The sequence below is a fragment of the Bombyx mori genome, chromosome 15 (assembly GCF_030269925.1).
Source record: "Bombyx mori chromosome 15, ASM3026992v2".
Classification (NCBI taxonomy): domain Eukaryota; kingdom Metazoa; phylum Arthropoda; class Insecta; order Lepidoptera; family Bombycidae; genus Bombyx; species Bombyx mori.
The window spans coordinates 10,558,487-10,574,823 of NC_085121.1; the positions used below are offsets into that span (position 1 = coordinate 10,558,487).

General features: G+C 39.6%; 1 protein-coding gene across 1 annotated transcript in view; it reads left to right on the top strand.

The window, feature by feature from the left end:
* Positions 1–466: 466 nt before the first annotated feature.
* LOC101738734 (zinc finger protein 704) overlaps positions 467–16,337 on the top strand; it is a 52,725-nt gene continuing 36,854 nt past the window's right edge. The window contains exons 1-2 of the mRNA XM_004924650.5: positions 467–1,194; positions 12,768–12,934. Coding sequence (XP_004924707.1) covers positions 820–1,194; positions 12,768–12,934 — 542 coding nt within the window. The 5' untranslated portion in view covers positions 467–819. The remainder of the gene's footprint in view (positions 1,195–12,767; positions 12,935–16,337) is intronic.

A 16,337-nucleotide genomic window follows, 5' to 3' on the forward strand; every position in this document is an offset into this window, starting at 1 on the left:
TAATAACGAACAGTACTAATTATCTAATAAATTGCGTGGCTGTAAAAGTACGTATTGTTGCATAAGTGGATGCATCTGCTTGACATTTGAATCGACCCCGAATCCGAATAGAAACTGTGTCACGTATGAAGCAGTAGCGGGCACCAGCGCGGCGCGGCGTCCGTCGTAGAGGTGCGTTGTGCAATCCCGTTAGCGGTCCACGGCTCCACGTGCGAACCGGCCGACGCGCCTCAATGTCGCCCGTGGGCGTCCGCCCTCTGCCCTCCCGCCCGCCCGCTCAAAATAGCAAGCCTGCCCGAACTCGGAGGACCCGAGGGCCGCCGAAAACCCTTCTCTCTCGTACAACCAAACAATCACATTAACGTCTCTTTCACGCGAACAGCTGAGTATCAAAACAAAGAAGGGAGACGGGCGGTCGCCGCTCCCTCTCGCCGGCCGGCCGGTGTCGCCGCAAGCACGCCAGTTCTCATCTGAACCGCGTTTATCGAGGTCGTTCGCTGTGAGCTCGCCGCTAAGTTTAGTACCGCGAAAGAATTTTCCTTTGTCCTAAACTTCGAGGACCCTGCCCTCGTATTATGTTTCCGTGCGAGAGCCGCAACAAACCCCGGCCTATTGAGGAGCCGGACCGTGTGCATCGTACTGAATCGTGTCATAATTCACCTAGTTTCCCGAAGTTCTTCGACGGTTATCCCGCGAAACGCGTACGCCGGGCGATCTAAGATTTAAGTGAACTTGTTCTGTAAAAAATTAAGCGGGTCCTCGGACATCTCCAGACCCGCTGGCGAAGGACTGTAGTTATAAGTGAGCACGTAAAGCAACATGTCCACTGGAAAACGATTGGCTAAGAGGTCCATTATCGGGACGAGAGTCGCCGCTCTGGGTGACGACGGTCTCTACTATTCGGGCATGATCCAGGCTGTGAAGACGCCGTCCTCCTTCCCTGAAAACAATAACTGCATTAACCTGACGCCGAACACTCGTTATACGGTGCGCTTTGAAGGGGGGAAAATGATTCGGGAATATCGAGATGTCGAGTTGATCGGGCCCGGCTTCCGAGGTATGACCGGCGTTCGCCTGCAGCCTGGACAAAGAGTTTTTCTAACGTACAACGGGCGTGAAGTACGGGCCGACGTCTTGCACCACGATCACGACAGCGACGAACTGCGCGTCCAGGTCCACGCTCCCGCTGCCGAGGTTTGTACCTATGTTTGTAAATAAGAATTAACCAGAATATGCTTTTTTTCATTCTCCACGAATCTCCTTACAAAAGACATCGACGCGAGCAGTCATTGATCATTCAAAAAAGTCCCTTATTAAACAGTTTACCGAGATTTTTGTGATGAGTGACCTTCTTACTGATCTTAACATTAAATTCGAAAAAACGTGAAGTTGCTTTGGGAAAGCATCAAATTAATAAATCTTAAGTTTTAAGTGACTGCATATTCTAAATTAAATGATCTCAAAATATATTTGATGGACATATCAAAGACCTATTAATTCTGTTGAATGGACATCAAGTGTGAACATATAAATGGTGCAAAGGAGCCGTATGCACTAAGCTATTGACCTCGTCGGCTCCACGTGCAACGAGCTCACAACGCAGCCTCTGACGCGTAGACAAAGTAGTTCTGACGCATCGCATCTTAAATGCATCTGATGCATTGTTACCGAGCTACCAAGATTATTCAATTTAACCACAAACAACATTATACGCTTACCGTAACTCGAATTAGCAATATCCGTCACTGAATAATTGGCATGTCATCCATTTTACTTGCTGTATTAAGCTTCCTTATGTACCTAAACTGTGAAATTCGACTTATAATCCAAAAACATCGATATCATAGCAATTGGATATCAAACGATAAATAATTTTCACAATCAAAATAAAACTAACTATATGTATTGTTTAAGACGTCAAGGGTAATGATAGCACATCATATAGATAGCGATGGGCGGAAGCTATTCGTAATGCCTTTATCATAATCACGTAAAGTACAAAAATGTGCACAAAATCGTTTTACGACCATAGATAAGATTATGACACTCCATTATGATCGCTTCATAATTAAGTGAGCCTGTAGCGCCATTTGGAAGGTAAGGGCTCGTTCAGTGACGATAGAGCGTATTGTGGGTCCGCGCGAATAGATACTGAGATTCTGTCTATTCCTGTCGTGAAGCAATCCTGCTTTCCGGTTCTAAGTGTGAGACAATACAAGTATGACTTCACTCTCATCTCCCAAGGTCGATCGATATAAGCACATCTGTCCACCTACACCAATAAAAAAACCATCCCATTGTTAGCGTCGTACTAACCAAAATTACTTACAATGTCACAATTGTAGCATTCGTATTTGATAACAGCGCAGATTTAAATTCGTAGCGTGTATTTGACGTCGCTTAGAAAACGCGTGCGCTAAATTGTATTAATCCGGTCGCACCGTTACGCCGTGTAACTGCGCCGGAGTAAACAGGTAGCCGATGATTACAATAATCGTTTCCACCAGGGCTCGGCCGGCTCTTGGAGCGATGTAGATTGCTCCGTTTTCCTCGGACGTGTCGAACGCCGGCCGGCATTTGGCGTTCGAATGCCACCGTATATACGTATGCGTCATCAATACACGATTACCCAATCCTGAGCCGCTGCTCTTATCTCCAACTAATTATAACATTAAATAACTTTGAATTTATATGATGGATAACTGCGCTATACATCGGTCAATATCAGTGTCCCTGTTTTATCATAAAATTGTTCTTGAATGTAACTATATACATAAGCTTAATGATCTGAACCGTGAACCTTCTTTTGCGGCAGACCTTGGCCGGTGTTTTTAATTTATGACGTCACAAGCAATATTTAAACTACTAATTCTCTTGCAAGTGACTTAAAAACAATTTGTAAATATTTAAACCAGGCCATAAAATGAATGTCAAGGTTTTCGTGACAAATGTTTCTTAGTATTCAAAGTCGAATGATTTAATAATAAAGGTTAATTTGTTAGAAGCTCTAAGTGATCGTTAATTTTTGCAAATAAATCATTTCATAAAACGGCGTGATATACAAATACTAAATGTCAAATAATATAGTGGCAACTGCCAAGAAACCATCGCTTATGTAGTTTTTGCGCGGAAGTCAATTTGGCAAAGCAACGTTACCTGTACGGGGTACTGATTAGTCCGTTTTAAATACCAAAAATTTTATGAAATTACAAAACAAGGTTTATAATAAACGTTAACCGGTCTGGAACATTAAATGTTTTTGTAAAACCCAGGAACGAGGACATAGCGTAAAACCCTTTTCGGGTGTGAATGTGAAATATTAAATGTAATGTAATGTAATAAATACTCGGAAGTTTTATCGGCGAGTGACGTGCGGTATTCCCCAGATACATTCGCTACGCGGTACGAGGTGCTCACGTCATCATTTTAATTCTACGGTTTTTTGTTACATAAACTTACAATACGCTCGAACTAATCGAGCTGAATCACCGACGTGTTCATACTATAGCTACTGTCTAATACAGCTTTTCGTTTTCAAATGCAAAAAATACAGTATACGTATACCTGTGAACTTTTGGCATTACGCAAACTTTTAAATACTATCATAAAAATGTGAAGATACTACAACGCAATGCAAACAAAACAAAACAAAATTTAATTGCATTCATAGATGCGAATAGTTCACATAAAAACGTTATATTGATTACAATCCAAATAGTGTTTAGCTTTGCGTATTATAAAAGTATACTTAAATAGAACTGATGTATCATTGGTGAGCGAGACAGCCATAATAATGTCAGGCAATAAGATATAAAAATAAAGAGTGCTCCGCTCAGAAATAAGGTCACCGGCAGGCCCGGAATCGAGTAACGGTGTTGGTTACAAAATCGCGTCAAGAATTATATTCACGTGCGCGCGGCGCGGGCGGTCACCGTACCGTTATTCAGTGCCGATGGCGACTCTACCTCGACTCCTCCGTACTCCTAAGTAGGACATTCGTTCGCACTAACGTCCATCAAATTAATCGTTAACGCCAAACAAAGTCGTGTCCGCCTGCAAAAAATAACCAGACTCTACGTACAGACGCCCAATAATATTGCAGTTGGGTGAGGTCAAGCTTGTTGTTCACGAGCACTGTCGTTACCTGAAAGGAACTAGATAATGGTAGTTTCGTAAACGATCTTGTGATTTTGACTGCGTTTCTGTGCAAAGGTCGCTTGCACTCGCTATATTTGTTTGCAGGATCGATATAGATACGACGCGGACGGCGAATGTCACAAGACGAGGCAAGGCGGACCGCCCGTAGACGCGGATACCGCAGATTGTGAAAGTGCCTCTCGCACCTCTACTTTACGAATTGAATATCTACTCAGTTTGTTTCCTATATATAGTCTTGTCCTATTCAACTGATTCCTGAACAATTGTATACTTCCTCATTGAACTAAATGAATTTTAAACAAAGTACTACCTTAGATTACGTTGGTACTTTGATTTTTTTTCAACGTTTAATATAATGTTTAATTACTTTAATTTAGAAATAAAATATATCGCGCGTGTGTAAACAGTAAATTACTTATCCGAGCGGGCAATAACATGCTTACGTTGCAATTAATATCGCATAACTAATATGACTGGCGAAAGTAATTACGATATAAAACAGTATCAGCGGACGTCTGAACGCGCTTAACAGATTTTTCCAGTCCAGTTAAGTTATTTTTATAAGACACTTACTCTTACGGCGCTTACCGTTGCGTGAAGGAGACGTCACGTGCTGAGAGAAAATTTCGCTATAAATAATATGGATACCTACTTGTATTGACCTCCGCGAAGGCTTTTTTTATCTCATTCATTTCAGTGTTTATACAACATTCCGAATTAATAGTAAAGTCACGCTGAATTAAAAGCCGCTTTCCTACTTGTTTATCAAAACCTTTATTTATAATATATTATTACTATGAAACTGTTTACTTTTAAAAATAATATATAACATAAAGAATTACTCCAATTATTTCCGTGAAGATAACACAAAAAATGATGCATATTTGCCAAAATAGAATAATACACCATCGCAATCAAAGTCACGAAAAATACAATCAAACTGATTAGGATAAAAGAATCCGATGACACCTACAAAGACCGTGTAAGTACAATGCAGGACAAGTATACAGTTGTAAAACTATTACTATCTATCATCGAAGCCATCATAATATATTTTATATCACTTAATTATACACCATAAATTTGATTAGTTTTTTATAATTCACGCGTTCACGATGGTAAATGGTTACCGCGAGTCATGAGCACCGCCAACGTTGGGAGCATAACGATTATCGAAAAACACTATAAAACTCGTTTCAATAACAAACAGGCCACTAAAACTAAGATTCGATAATTAAAAAAAAAATGTAATAAAAGATCAAGATTTCGTTAAACTACAGGAAACACCATCACCAAAATGACCTTGACTTTACCAACTGAACTTCATTTGAATCAATTATGCTAAAATATTTTCGTAATCAAAGCACATACATGTACGAAATATAAAAATATATATTAAATAACTAAACTTTATTGTTCCGAGTGTACGATCTACAACAATTTAAATCAAAATATTTTCTGGAACATAGAAAACGTCCTCCCACTCCGCAGCGACAAGGTCGACCCTTTGTGAGTGGCCTCATTGCATTCGCCTTGGAATAGTTACATGATTTATGTGCTGCTTCTTATCTACACAGCTGCACAATCAGCCGCGAATCTAAATCGCGTATCGTTCAAATTGGAACACGTTCGAAACATTTCAAACGTAGCATGCCTTTTAAAACTGAGGATACTCCAACCTTTAGACAGTAGGACACATGTATTTCCTATTATTCCGCCCATATATGAGATAAGTCAACAATGCAAAGTGACTTTGCTGGCATTTATACTTAGCAGTAGAGCCACCGTCATTGTTGCTAAGTGGACTGTTTTTATATCGAGTTGGTGCATGCTTTACAAGCACAAAAGTCGATTGCAAATTTTTCTGAAGCTAAAATTTTAAATAAGAACGCTGTATTTGTATGTGTCAGAATCGTAGACAGCCCATACATTCTACAATTAATTTCAGACGTTATCAACGCTTTACCGTTTTCACGGTCACGGACGACATAACACTAATAACGTGAAGTTAATGTGTTTTTAATCAATATTTTAAAATAATGTCCCGTTGTTGAATTGTTTGTACGATAAACGAGTCTATTTGAATTTAATTACGAAATTTTGAAATACCAGGGGCTTTTCATGCATGAATATCACAGACCCGAGTCCGCTAGAGTGCCCCAAATAGACCTAATTCGGTGGACGGTGCACGCGATGTAATGTTTCAACACATGCTCACACAAAGAACGTGCTTAATTGCAAGCGTGGAGTAGTGTGCGCGGTGAGCGCGGGGAGCGTCCTACTCCGGCATGGTGACCCACTGACCCAGAAACTCTGATATTGAACCGGTAACGACGCACACCACGTATACGAAATCCGACCTCCACTGGTGTTTTCCTTTTATTTTTATTGGTAACCATCCAGGAAATTTAAGTAAGAAATGCAAATGCAGTTCTCAACCAATCAAATCCAAAAAAACTTCTTGACCTACATAATGATAATGTCAAATTATTTTCTAGAAAAAAGTATTCCATTCATAGTGCCAAAATACTAAGTCCGTATAGCTGGCACGGGTTGGTGGGTCCGTGGGCACCTGGTGCTTGGGGTGTGGTAGAACGGACGATGTTTTTGGGTCGGTCGGGTTGGGTCACGACGCCTGCGTGCTCACCATTCGCCCCCTCGAACAAATTTAGCGCTATTTCGATATCTAAGAATAGAGAGGCGACCACGCTTGCAGGCATCTCAAGGTGAAACGCTCACTTTTCTAGGCGTCGCACGTAAACGATGCGATTATGGCATCACGCCGGGCGTCGACGATGTCGAAACGTTGACGCTACGTCCTTGTGTAGATTTCACGTTCAATTACGTAACGATGTGCATTTTTATTTACGTTCAGTGCGAATATTACGTGCTCGATCGCGTACAGTTCGCCGGCATTCACGCGAGAGCGGTGAGCTGTAGCTTTTTACCCGTGACGTCACCGTCGCGACGCGCCTACGCGAAACGGCATCATTCTCGCCAACGCGCTGTGACGTAGTCCCAGCAGAATTGTAATCACTAACTCTACATGACGTCACTCCTATCAAACGTAAACCTTCACCAGATAAAGCATTATCTGCAATGGCTCGTCTTGCATAATTATAGCAGCTACGCAACTTCAATTTCCTTACGATAGACGCTGACCTACATTTTTGTAGTTTCACTCGGTACCGTGAATAAATTTAGTGTTATAAATACAAATGAAACTAACCGTTTATATAAAACCAATCAATATTTTAAGTAGATTCTTTGTATTTATTTTTATTCTGAGCTCGTTATGAAGTCAAATTAGGAACAGGTCCGCCACAGCATGCTACATCCACATTTGGTTGAAAGTCCAGCTGACAACTAACACTATATTTCCTTAAAAACCAGCGATTGTGAGTTACGAATCTTATTTCCTCGCCTTTAGATCCCAATTGCAACAAGACCCGATGCAAGAGCAATATTGTTGACCGTACTCGTTCTCGAAATAGAACGAAGTGAGGTCACCCGGGCTGCGAATGCAGGGCACCTAGATCCTAGGATCGCGACCCGCAATCGGCCCTCGAGCTCGCCAACTAGGCCGCCTAGTCCTGTGCAATCGATCCGAAACCTGCTTTATGATCTTATGTTTTGCAAATAATTATGTATACTGTAAATCTAAGAACTGATATATGAGTTTAGAAAACAAACCGAGCCTTCATTTTAAGTCCCTGAAACATGTATTATCGTTAGAATTAATTACACGTCATTTTGATCCTCCCGATCCACTAACGGTGCTTTTAGGTACCTCAAGCACCGGTCATCGTTCTCGTCGAATCCGTCGCATGTGACGAAGGGCTCGACGAGTAAATTAACCCACAGACACAGCCCATTGAGTTTCTCACCGGATCTTCTCAGTGGGTCGCGTTTTCAATCCGGTGGTAGATTCTGCGACGCACGGCTCTTGTTAGCAACGTCGTCAGGTTTGAGCCCCGTGAGCTCACCTACTAGTTAAGGTTACGCTGAAATAGCCTTTCAAAGCTATCAGCTTAAGAAAAACTAAAAAAATAAGTTAGAATTGCAGCTAAGAATATTAGTGTAGTTGACTGGTATAGTATGTAGATAGTGACAGTAAAATAAACAAAGCTTTATTAGCAAAGAAAACGAGTGTAACATTGAGAGTAATTTGGCGTTTGAAAAGTGGGTCATGGATTTTTGGAGCAAGGTTGGCTGTTGCAGCGGGTCGGGTCGGGGCGGGCGCGGCGCTCGCGTGGCCCGCTTCGGTCGGCATCCGCTCTGCAACCACCTCGGTTTGTATTCACTAATCACACAAGGCCGTCGTGCCGACTCATTGATCAACCTAACCGTATACATCCGATTAAATTCGTGTTTCTTTATTAAACTGACTATCGGTATAAATCTACACGACGTGACTTGAAATTTTATGCAATTTAATTTTGCTTATTGCAATTTATTCAAGAAACATAACAAGTTACTGATCGTAGGAGCTCTTGTGAGTCCACACGGGTAGGTACCACCACCCTGTCTATTTCGGGCGTGAGGCAGTAATGCGTTTCGGTTTGAAGGGTGGGGCAGCCGCTGTAACTATACTGAGACCTTAGAACTTATATCTCAAGGTGGGTGGCGCATTTACGTTGTAGATGTCTACCACTTAACACCAGGTGGGCTGTGAGCTCGTCCACCCATCTAAGCAATAAAAAAATAACTATCGATATAAATCTATTCGACGTGACTTGAAATTTTATGCAATTTAATTTTGCTTACTGCATTTTATTCAAGAAACATAGCGAGTGCTTATTGAATTAGAAAAATGTTATTTGTTCATTATTTCGAGCTAAGCTCTCGACTGGACTGTGGTCGATATATTTAATGAATCGAACCACAAACTATAAATAACTATTAGGCATGTTTATTGCAACTGAATTTCCACATGTTTATTGCACCTGAATTTAATAACGAATGATTATTTACAATGCTATCCAATATAGGAATATGTAGTTATTGTTGGCCCTAGTATCAACTCAAATAGTAAGAGCTATTGACCTATTTATTTGTGTACGACCGCTCACCGACAGCCGAATTGCTTATGCATGCGTATCTACGTGATTCCAATGCAGCCTCACTGTATATTTAATAAAAGGTATAATCGACGTTCATTTGTCACGACCCAAACTACCTTTGTGTGTAAGAAGTTTATTGTTTCGTTGATAGTTTAGATTAGAATCGAACCATTCTAAATGTATTCAATAAGGCATATCTATATTATTCTATTGAATATCTCAGACGCAACAGCATGTCTTCTAATCAATTGCTACAAAATAACAATTTTCGAAAAATATGTATATCTAATCTATTATAGCTAGATGCTAGAAGCGGGGATTTATCTAAGTGTTTGAAACTAATATCTAAATGACCCGACCAAATCCTGACAAGACGCTCACACAATATTATAATATACGCATTTAGTTAATTGAATATCCAATGTCACAACGAAAATTTTTATTCACACAAAATTCTTCTTTCAATTATTTGTTTTGCATATCATCTTAGCAAGGGCTAGTCAAAAAATGTTAGAAACGGCATTGAATTTATTTAGCAGATATGTTTCAACACTGCAAGCCGGAGAGCTACAAGCATGGATAATCCGTTTTGCGCAGTAACAACATCGACGCTCAGTAGAGCGCGCAATGGTTGTGCAATTTAGGCACCAAAAGCACGCGAATGAAACAAACATTCTATTATATGTAATTGATAATAATTTGTTGATGATAAAATGAGATCTCACGCTGTAAACGCAAAAGTATCGTTTAACATTGACATTGTATTCAGTTTCACGGCACTGTATAAACCTAATCACCGGACACAATGCAATCATCGGCAATGACAATGACAAAACATTATCTTATTATTTCTTGTTTTCCGTTACATAGTTTCAAGTTCAAACAGCCATTAGACGAATTACTTTACAACGTCACCAACTGGTCAAGAACGAATCGCACCTTAGAAGTATGCATATCGTATAGTTACGCAGCACGCCTTATCATGCTATGCCAAAGTCACTCGGTGACTTTCACTCGCATTTCAGAGCGACCGTTTCACCATCGAATAAAGCAATTGTGCAATAGTTGTCACTTTTTACATAACGTGTTTGCGAATACGAGCCACGAAACGATAGAATCGACCAACGAAACTTTAGACCAGATGAGACCAAATTGAATTCCGTCCTCGTAAAGTATCTATTCGTTAATATTATTAATAAAACAAATTTGTGTGCGTCTTTGCGGATTCGATTTAAGTTTATTCAGCGTGTACTATGCATGTAAGGACGTGGCACATAGCACAGAACCATCGCGATGCCATTCTGAAGTCATATCCAATGGCCGAAAGATACCGAAAACAGACTCACTTTTTGGTTGCCTAAAACATGCAGTACAAGGTCGTAAACACTAAACACACAGTATACTATCGTACTATAAAAGCATTATTATCAAAAATAAAAAAAATACTGGACAAATTGATAACCGCAATAAAGATTCAGTAAAGAAAAAATTAACACTAAGTTTCATAAATGAAAAGTTAAGAAAAGTGAATGTATGTCAAAAATGCGAGCCGCGAGCCAGATGCTCATAACAACTTTCCTAGTTCCGGTGGTGTGAGTGAGGGGCCGCAATGTTAATCTACGTATCTTACCTGATAGCAGGCAACTCTACATTCGCACGAAATCATGTAAAAGTGAAAGTATGATGCGATCGCCAACGGCTGGCTGGGTAACGTTGATTGCTGCAATACACTCCGCAGTAATTGTACATTTTGTATTTGTAATTAATTGTTTTACCAGCCATAGCCATATGACAGAATTAGACCAAAACATCTTAAGAACCTACTGTAATTTTTTGTGAGCTTTTTTAAACTACTTAAAATCAATCAACGGACTAACGATTCTAGTATTATGTGATTACCGGAACCCAAAGGTAACAAAACACGAGTGCGACAACTCACTTTGAGACATGAGGTCGTAGTCTTAATTGTATAGACATATCTACAGTATCACGACCTAGAACCTTACTTTAAAAACCAACATAAATAACAGAATGTATACAGAATCTGTAGATTCAATGTCAAGTTATGAAAACAAAATATTACACGATTTAGGCACTGCAAATTGGCAAATCATTCATCTGTTCAGACGAAGGTGGTCTGCGTGTAAATATTAGTAAACATTCCTCACCTCAGCCGGTGTTAAACAATACAAGGTTATCGGTACAGAGAAAGCAAAGTCGCGCGGCACGCTCATGTGTAACGTGTCAATCACGGCGAGCCGAGAAGGAAGCTGACGACAAAAACGTAACCAATGTCAACCAGACGAGTTGTCGAGTAGTTGAGCCGCACATAACAACCGAGAGCCCGACACTGCGACCGCGATTTGAGCAGCAATGCCAGTGCGTGATAACTGGAATTCATGCGTCATATGCTACTCACTGCTTCCGAAGGTTTGTGTTACAAGTTCACAAGTTTCGCGAATGACATTAACTACAATAATGAAGCATGTTTAATTTAACTATAATCAAGAAGACGCCCAAAATGGGACTTGAAGGAGAAACTCCGCAAGAATCTCAGTGTATATTGTACAATAATTGATTATTAAAGATCCGTATTGTAAGGCCACTTTTATAGAAGGTCAGCTTATTTTGATCTGAGAAGAATAATTGAGAAAGAGTAGATTCAATTCATCATGTTTGTGAAAAACAATTTTCCAAACCTCTTCAAAACCTTTTCCTTGTTAAACTTACATACGACAGATAAACTAATTTAACAAACGACAGAACATGAAAAATCCTCTTCAAACTATAAATTTAATAATATACACCAAAAAGAACTAGCCTAATTAGCAATTAGCTCAATGCTAAAACTGTCTAAAGAAATATTTGATAGATGGGAACTGCGATATACGCGGAAAAGCAGTATTGTTTGAAAATTATACTGTAAGTAACAGCACTGTAATAAATGTGAGCAACATGGTAATATCATACGTATGTACTGGATAAAAACCTGTTTGCCTCCGCAGCAACATTTACCGGTACACTCGTATGTATCCTGTTCTTACCGCGACCGCCCGTTAGCAACATTAGAAATTAGCATTTTAAATAAACAAAACTGTGTTCCTGCTTCATTGTTGGTTTTAACGTTGACCCGAATGCATTGTAGAAAATTGTGTAATAATATGCACCTCGTTCTATTTCTATCCGGTGATGACGTCACGTCCATACTCCGGACTCGAATCGTGCCAAGGTCACTTATATCGATCTCGTGATACACCCAACGTTCAGTTAATGTTACAACGAATACGCAATTTTATGTAAAAATGCATTAAATTCAAGACCGCGCCAAATATGAGAGACAATAAGCAAACTCACAGCCAAGGTTCCGCGAGGCGTTTGTCTTCCGGCCTAACCTTGCTATATGTGAGTAAAAATGATCTTATAAAAACCTCATTATATGTAAAATGGCATATGATTCCATACGTTTAGCTAAAACGATAACACACTGTATGTATACGCCCTATAGGATCCTATAAACAGTTAAACAATGAAATATCGTTGTTACAGGTGCCAATAGAACTGAAGAAAAAACTAGATGAAGTGAGGCTGTTGGAGTCTCGCAAATCTGCAAGATTGGCGGACGTGGACACTGACTTTGCTAGACTCGCAGATATGGCGGGTGACCGACGCCGCGTATCCGCCACTATCGAAGTACCAGCCCATCACATGCAAGGGTATGTTCACAAAAATATAAAAAAATGTCAATTCTTACATTTGATAAGTCTGTGTGTGTGTCAAATGTCAAGACATTTTGTACACCAGCAATCATAATAAGAGGCTTGTCCCAACTACTCCCAACACATGCAAAGATATGTTCACAAAAATATAATAAAATGTCAATTCTTATATTTGATAAGCCTGTGTGTGTGTCAAATGTCAAGACATTTTCTACACCAGCAATCACATTATGAGGCTTGTAAGGCAAGAGGCTAAAACTTGACAATGATGTGATGCTATCGATCATAATCATGGCCTAAGACAGAATTCTAATTAACAAACATTATCGTTGCTTCGCCTTGAAGTAGTGGTTCACCTCGGTACGAGCTTCTAGGAAGGCCATCACATTTCTAATACTCGACCGCTTGCAAAATCTCTCTATCATGATAATGCGATTTAATTCCAGACCAGGAAGTTTTATCTAGAATATTCAAAAGCAGCTAGAAATTATACTGTTTTACTGCTATTTTCAATTGAAGGAATATCATTTCTCAACTATACGAAATCGTTAACGTGGCAAATACAATGTAATATCGCCTTGTACGCATGCACACGGGTATGCATCATCGTAGTGGGGTTAGCCGGCTAGGCGCAGGCGAACATTGCGAAACTCGCACCAAGCACGTTAGGAACTAGATGGAGGTGTTAGCGCGGAGTACGGGCGTGTCCTTGTCACACTTGCCTACATTCTGCGACGGAGTTGCCGCCCGCGCACCGAACCCCCTCACCGCGGCACTAACAGGGACAGACAATGCAACTTTGAGCGAAACGTGAACTAACCCTGAAAACGACAAAAATCCAGTGATGCACTATATATTAGTTACTTTGTGAAGTTGATCGATTTAAGAAATGTTCACGATTGATTTCCACGGTGAAGGAATAACATCGTGTAATAAAAATCAAAATTATAATTTGCGTAATTACTGGTGGTAGGAGCTCTTGTGAGGCCGCGCGGGTAGGTACCACCACCCTGCCTATTTCTGCCGTGAAGTAGTAATGCGTTTCGTTTGGGCAGCCGTTGTAACTATACTTGAGACCTTAGAACTTATGTCTCAAAGTTGGTGGCGCATTTACGTTGTAGATGTATATGGGCTCCAGTAACCACTTAACAGCAGGTGGGTGAGCTCGTCCACCCATCTAGGCAATAAAAAAAAATTAGAGACTTCAAAATGAGTAGACGTGCAAATTTAAATTATAATATGACCTAAACATTCCCTAGTTAGATCCACAAAAACTAGTATTCGATATTCCGGACACGAATAGTAAATTTTCTGAACATAGGAAACGTTAGAGGTTAGACATAATATGATGCAGCGTAACCGGAACTAACGGCATCAAACAGTTGCGCCGGCGACGCGACGCTCGTCGGCACCGAAGTTTCACTTTTCATCGTGATCGTAGTGAGAGGCGAGGCCTCCACTCGTGCCCCAAATTTCACAATAAGCAACGAAACATTCGAAGTACTTATCTACTCTCGGTTAGCTATACTACAGCAGGATTTCCGATTGTAATCAACGCTTGTACATACATACACACTTTTATTTTCGAGTCAATTCGAAATTGTGATGTAATAATAGCTGCAAAAAATATATTTGAATAATGTGATTTAAATTCATGACTAAATTAATAGATAAAAAAAACTAAATTGAAAAACTGAATGAGATAATTAAAAAACTAAAATAAAAGAAAAAAATATACACATATATACCTGACACTTCATCTAACGTAAAAGCCAGTGGTTGATATTTAATGTAGAATTATTCTGAGGTAGATAGTGATTGCATAAAACCTGTTTGAACAACGCCTTGCAAAGTTATGAGATAGGTTGAGTGCAATATTACAGCTCGAGGATACACTTATGCAAACGAAGCCGATGGTAATACCTACCTATGAAGCTATTAATGGAAATTATTTCGAATAACTACTATTATTATTGTAGTTAATTCAAATTTTGGTACAATAAAGGGGTCGAGCTACGGCTGAGTGAAAGTCTGCAACATTCATTTTCTTTTATTGACCGCTGACATTTTGTGAATGATTCTCGAATTTAAAGTTTTGATAGCGAAAGAGGCTTGAGAATACAATCCCGTCGAAAACACTACAATTTTAAAAAGGACAATATGTTTTATATAATGTCTTAGTAGGCGTATCAAGAACATGAATTAACAAAATTCAAAGATGGCGACGCATTCTGTTAGTACTTGGCGCGGCGGCCATGTGACACAGTGACCTAGTTTCGAAATGGAACGGCACACACACAGCACACTAGAAAAATACCGCAAACAGCGATATCTGCAGATATTGTAACTGTAATGATCGCTATTTATTTTAATAATACTAAACTCGTGATTTACTACAATTTCTTTTTTCAAATAAGGACTATTTAATAAATTCTTTCACGTAAGAAATAAATATGTAAATTAATCCTAGCATGGGTATTTTAAATATTATACATTTTTGAAATTATAGAGCAATACGTTTGTCGCTTTATTAAATAAGATAATAAGTATGTAGGTTACTAGTCTATTACTAGTAGGTTAATTAATCAATAAAATAAATTAGGCATAAATATATTGTTTTGTCTCCACGTGTAACACAGACTACTAAACACTTGAGCCCTTTGCTTGTCTTATATAGTTACGTATTTAATTTTGTATTCGAAAATATTGCAAAGGTACTTTTACTCTAATTCCCTAATTTCGTCTAGACGTAAACGTAAAGCTAATTTTAATAAAAAAAAAACGTTACTTAGTTCTTCTTCTTCATGATATAATTTACTTTTAAATGGAATACTTTTTTTTTACTGGTACCCCAGAGGTATACTTGAAATCTATGACAAATTTAAAATTATGCAGTTTGTATCTGTACGCTATCACAACATCAGCATATTTTAGACAGGTTAGATTTAAATATTCAAAGCATGTCCTAAGCCAAAACCAGCGCACGACCTAAAGAATTGACGTACGAATTAAATACGCTTTCGATACCAAAAACGGTAACACCATTGTCACCAACGGGCTGTTTTATGATAATCAGGCGTTTGAGTGGCAGGAAGGGTCCTCGTTTCTATTAGTGACACACGTCGTGTATCTCGTCATTAATTACCCTTAGATCGCATGAGCGCGCTTCATTGCGAAGTCGCTACGTGTAGGTACGTATAAAACAAAAGCTATTCGACAATTCGACATTATGTTACATTCCGCATGCGTTTGCGCAACATGCAAAGAGAAGGCGCACCAGCCGCGGTGGGGCGGCGGCCGTCACAGCACTTTCTCGCTGGTTACACGTTTGCTTTCGTTGGCGTTCTATAGCGCTCCAAAGACCCGTTATCTCATTCGGCAGGTGCCGCTACGCCGCCTC